The 5,749-nt window shown below is 37.4% G+C and overlaps 1 protein-coding gene across 1 annotated transcript; it reads right to left on the bottom strand.

Annotated features, from left to right (window-relative positions):
- Nucleotides 1-1,077: 1,077 nt before the first annotated feature.
- On the bottom strand, nt 1,078-2,525 carry LOC120041630 (microtubule-associated protein 1A-like; the record flags this gene model as incomplete). Its single annotated transcript, XM_038986494.1, has 4 exons — nt 2,373-2,525; nt 1,533-2,102; nt 1,279-1,347; nt 1,078-1,152 (listed from the first exon to the last, which is right to left on the bottom strand). Coding segments are annotated over exons 2-4 (706 nt in total), but the record flags the coding sequence as incomplete, so codon positions are not given.
- Between the last annotated feature and the right edge of the window lie 3,224 nt (nt 2,526-5,749).

Below are 5,749 nucleotides of genomic sequence, written 5' to 3'. Positions count from 1 at the left end.
ACTAAGTGAAGGATGGTCCACTATAGACTAGAAACAGTAGGAGACAACAGGACAATAGTGATAACTCACTAAGTGAAGGATGGTCCACTATAGACTAGAAACAGTAGGAGACAACAGGACAATAGTGATAACTCACTAAGCGAAGGATGGTCCACTATAGACTAGAAACAGTAGGAGACAACAGTACAATATTGATAACTCACTAAGTGAAGGATGGTCCACTATAGACTAGAAACAGTAGGAGACAACAGGACAATAGTGCTAACTCACTAAGTGAAGGATGGTCCACTATAGACTAGAAACAGTAGGAGACAACAGGACAATATTGATAACTCACTAAGTGAAGGATGGTCCACTATAGACTAGAAACAGTAGGAGACAACAGGACAATAGTGATAACTCACTAAGTGGAAGGATGATCCAATATAGACTAGAAACAGTAGAAGACAACAGGACAATATTGATAACTCACTAAGTGAAGGATGGTCCACTATAGACTAGAAACAATAGGAGACAACAGGGACAATAGTGATAACTCACTAAGTGAAGGATGGTCCACTATAGACTAGAAACAGTAGGAGACAACAGGACAATAGTGATAACTCCACTAAGTGAAGGATGGTCCACTATAGACTAGAAACAGTAGGAGACAACAGGCCAATATTGATAACTCACTAAGTGAAGGATGGTCCACTATAGACTAGAAACAGTAGGAGACAACAGGACAATATTGATAACTCACTAAGTGAAGGATGGTCCACTATAGACTAGAAACAGTAGGAGACAACAGGACAATAGTGATAACTCACTAAGTGAAGGATGGTCCACTATAGACTAGAAACAGTAGGAGACAACAGGACAATAGTGATAACTCACTAAGTGAAGGATGGTCCACTATAGACTAGAAACAGTAGGAGACAACAGGACAATAGTGATAACTCACTAAGTGAAGGATGGTCCACTATAGACTAGAAACAGTAGGAGACAACAGGACAATAGTGATAACTCACTAAGTGAAGGATGGTCCACTATAGACTAGAAACAGTAGGAGACAACAGGACAATAGTGATAACTCACTGGATGGAGGATCCTCCATGCTGTCTCTCCTCCTGACTGGGAGTATGGAACCTGTATCTGACGTCTCTCCAGGTTCTAAAATAATAGAACAACCATTTAGAATGGGAACATTTACCTCAGTGACACATGAAGGCACATAGACCTACTGAAGGGGAGTTCTGGGTTTCTATTGAAATGTTAAGTATCACATATCTCACTCACCAGTCATCTGGGCTGAGATCTCTCTTCTCAGTCTCTCTACCTCAGTCTTCACATCACATATCTGTTGAGCTGAAATAACAAAGGAGGACTAGGATCTGAATTCTGTGTTAAAGACTTTAGACAGAAATATGATGCCGAGGGAAAGTATGAAGTGATGGACAACAATATTCACAACTCAGTGGAGAGTCGACAATAACCTGAGAATTGAGGAAAGTACAGAAGACTAAATGTATTAATGGTGTGAATAATCTTACCCAGTTCAGCATTTTCATTGTTGACATCCTCCACCTGTTTGTCTCTTTCCTTTAACTGCTTCTCTCTCTCCTCTAGTAGGTTGTCTTTCTCTTCTACTTCCTGCCTCTCTTTTAGTTCATTTGCTTTTCCTTCCAGTTGTTTGTCTCTCTCTTCCAGTAGTCTGTCTCTCTCTTCCAGTAGTTTGTCTCTCTCTTCCAGTAGTCTGTCCTTCTCTTCCAGTAGTCTGTCCTTCTCTCCCAGTCTGTGGTTGCTGTCCTCTAGTTGAAGGTCTTTTTCCTGCAGTAGGATTCTGAAGTTCTCTACTTGGCTGTTCTTGTCCTGCAGGTTCTTTCTCAGTGCCTCTAGTTGAATGTCTCTATCCTTTAGTTGTGTGTCTTTCTCTTCCAGTTGGTTTTCTTTCTCTTCTAATAGTTTCTCCCTCTGTCCCATTATCTGGTTCTTCTCCTCCAGGAGTCTCTCTTTCTCTCTCACTTCCTTGGTCATATCATCCAGTTGTGTGTCTTTCTCCTCTAGTTGTTTCATCATCTCCTGTCTTAATATCTCTTTTAATTCTTTATCCATCTTCAACTCTGAGAGCAATTAACATATTTAATGGGTTGTTTGAATAAGTCATTTATTAATTCATTCAATAGTTTGCCTATAAAGACATTATCATTTGATGGAGGTGGTACAATTATTAGTAATTATTTCCTCCAGTCAACAGTTATCTGAGCTGAACCAATCATCAACTGGTCTATTGACTATTTGATACATTACAAATGAATTAGTCTGAAAAACTGAATGACATCACTCATGTTCCCTGATTCAATCCTCTCTCCTCCAGACTCTCTCATACTTACCAAGCTCACCAGCTGATGCCTCCCTCTTCAGCTTGTCCTCCTGGGTCTCATGTTGTAAATACCACAAACCTGATCCTATGGTGTAAAACAGAGAGGTGAGTTCTATGTGGTAGACTACATCACTATATACAGAACAAACAGGACCAATCAGATTTCTCCTGTCACTCAAGCCTCCCTCATGTAGGGACTGTGGGCACTAATGAGATCTGGTTAACTTCATAAATAATGTTATTTAGTTATTGTCCTATCTTGATCAAATGATTATGTTCATTGTTAGTGATAACCAGCATTGGGCTCTATGGCAGATACAGGATATTGTGTCAGGAGGTAGGGTTCTATGGAATATACATTCAGTAGAATCTGAAGAACATCTGACATCATAATCCAACCTACCTTGAGAACATTTGGGGAGAGTTTTGATAAATGTAAAGAAACGTATTTAATTTGTAGCCTTGAAGAAGACACACTGCTGTTCACAAGGCCTGTAGTTTTTATAGTATCAGATTAACACTCTGGTCTGTTCTTTGTCTTGTGTTATTGGTTGTCAATAAACAAAACAGACAAATAAGTAATTACTCACCTAATGCTGATCATCCATTATCCAAGATGGAGAGTCATGAATAATAATCATGTAAAACAGAATGCATTAGTTATTATTGTTCATTGAATTTCTGTCTCATTACATAATTTAATCAAATACCATACATCATATTGGAATGACTGTTCATCACATTCATTACTAATGTACATCTAGGGAAAGGGATGTAAGCAGCACTACTATGTGAGCAGTCTGAGAATGACTGAATGCTTCATAATAAGACATCAAGCTAAATTCAAGCTGATTCTATTTTAATTTTGGTGTGTGAAATGTTGAGCTATATGGCAGATATATTGTGGGAGGTTTATGGTAATGCTCCTGATCATCCATTATCCAAGATGGAGAGGAATGAATATTGATAATGTATAACAAAATGTATGAGTTATTACAGTTACATTCAATCTAATTTCAGTCACATTACATTATTCAATCAAATACCATACATCATATTGATATGACTGTTCATCACATTCATTACTAATGTACATCTAGGGAAAGGGATGTAAGCAGTGCTACTATTGGAACAGTCTAAACATCACAGAATGATTCATACTAGGACATCAAACTGAATTCATGTCACGTTCGTTGAAAGATGGATTGGACCAAGGTGTAGCGTGGTAGGCGTACACCATCAATTTATTAAATCAACACCAAAAAAAAGAAAAAAGAAACGACACGTAAAGTTTTGTAGCGCTAACACAGCAACTAACCAAAATCAAGAACCATACCCGGCCAACAAAGAAATAGAAAAACTAGAATGCCCACCCAAATCATACCCTGACCTAACCAAATAGAGAAATAAAAAGGCTCTCTAAGGTCAGGGCATGACAATTCAAGATGATTCCATGTTCATTTTGGAGTGTGATATGTTGAGCTCTATGGAAGATATATTGTGGGAAGGCTATGTGAAATGGTGACCTCTATGGGAGATATTTTGTGGGAGATCTATGATATGACAATTCTGGATAATTTGAAGAACATCTATACATCTTAATCCAACCTACCTTGAGAACATTTGGGGAGAGTATTGATAAATGTAAAGAAACTGATTTAATTTGTAGCCTTGAAGAAGACACACTGCTGTTCACAAGGCCTGTAGTTTTTATAGTATCAGATTAACACTCTGGTCTGTTCTTTGTCTTGTGTTATTGGTTGTCAATAAACAAAACAGACAAATAAGTTATTACTCACCCCATTCTGATCATCCATTATCCAAGATGGAGAGTCATGAATAATGATCATGTAAAACAGAATACATTAGTTATTATTGTTCATTGAATTTCTGTCTCATCACATAATTTAATGAAATACCATACATCATATTGGAATGACTGTTCATCACATTCATTACTAATGTACATCTAGGGAAAGGGATGTAAGCAGCACTACTATGTGAGCAGTCTGAGAATCACTGAATGCTTCATAATAAGACATCAAGCTAAATTCAAGCTGATTCTATTTTAATTTTGGTGTGTGAAATGTTGACCTCTATGGCAGATATATTGTGGGAGGACTATGTGAAATGTTGAGCTATATGGCAGATATATTGTGGGAGGTTTATGGTATTGCTCCTGATCATCCATTATCCAAGATGGAGAGGAATTAATATTGATAATGTATAACAAAATGTATGAGTTATTACTGTTACATTCAATCCAATTTCAGTCACATGACATTATTCAATCAAATACCATACATCATATTGATATGACTGTTCATCACATTCATTACTAATGTACATCTAGGGAAAGGGATGTAAGCAGTGCTACTATTGGAACAGTCTTAACATCACAGAATGATTCATACAAGGACATCAAACTGAATTCATGTCACGTTCGTTGAAAGATGGATTGGACCAAGGTACAGCGTGGTAGGCGTACATCATCAATTTATTAAATCAACACCAAAAACAAGAAAGAATAAACGACACGTAAAGTTTTGTAGCGTTAACACAGCAACTAACCAAAAACAAGAACCATACGCGGCCAACAAAGAAATAGAAAAACTAGAATGCCCACCCAAATCATACCCTGACTGAACCAAATAGAGAAATAAAAAGGCTCTCTAAGGTCAGGGCGTGACAATTCAAGCTGATTCCATGTTCATTTTGGAGTGTGATATGTTGAGCTCTATGGTAGAAATATTGTGGGAAGGCTATGTGAAATGGTGACCTCTATAGCAGATATATTGTGGTAGGACTATGTGAAATATTGACCTCTATGGCAGATATATTGTGGGAGGCCTATGTGAAATATTGACCTCTATGGCAGATATATTGTGGGAGGACTATGTGAAATGGTGACCTCTATAGCAGATATATTGTGGGAGGACTATGTGAAATATTGACCTCTATGGCAGATATATTGTGGGAGGACTATGTGAAATATTGACCTCTATGGCAGATATATTGTGGGAGGACTATGTGAAATATTGACCTCTATGGCAGATATATTGTGGGAGATCTATGATATGAAAATTCTGGATAATTTGAAGAACATCTATACATCTTAATCCAACCTACCTTGAGAACATTTGGGGAGAGTATTGATAAATGTAAAGAAACTGATTTAATTTGTAGCCTTGAAGAAGACACACTGCTGTTCACAAGGCCTGTAGTTTTTATCGTATCAGATTAACACTCTGGTCTGTTCTTTGTCTTGTGTTATTGGTTGTCAATAAACAAAACAGACAAATAAGTAATTACTCACCCCATTCTGATCATCCATTATCCAAGATGGAGAGTCATGAATAATGATCATGTAAAACAGAATACATTAGT

This window comes from Salvelinus namaycush, unplaced genomic scaffold, assembly GCF_016432855.1.
Source record: "Salvelinus namaycush isolate Seneca unplaced genomic scaffold, SaNama_1.0 Scaffold490, whole genome shotgun sequence".
NCBI classification, from domain to species: Eukaryota; Metazoa; Chordata; class Actinopteri; order Salmoniformes; family Salmonidae; genus Salvelinus; species Salvelinus namaycush.
The sequence above is the reverse complement of the archived record's forward strand: the minus strand, read 5'-3'. Positions and strand labels throughout refer to the sequence as shown.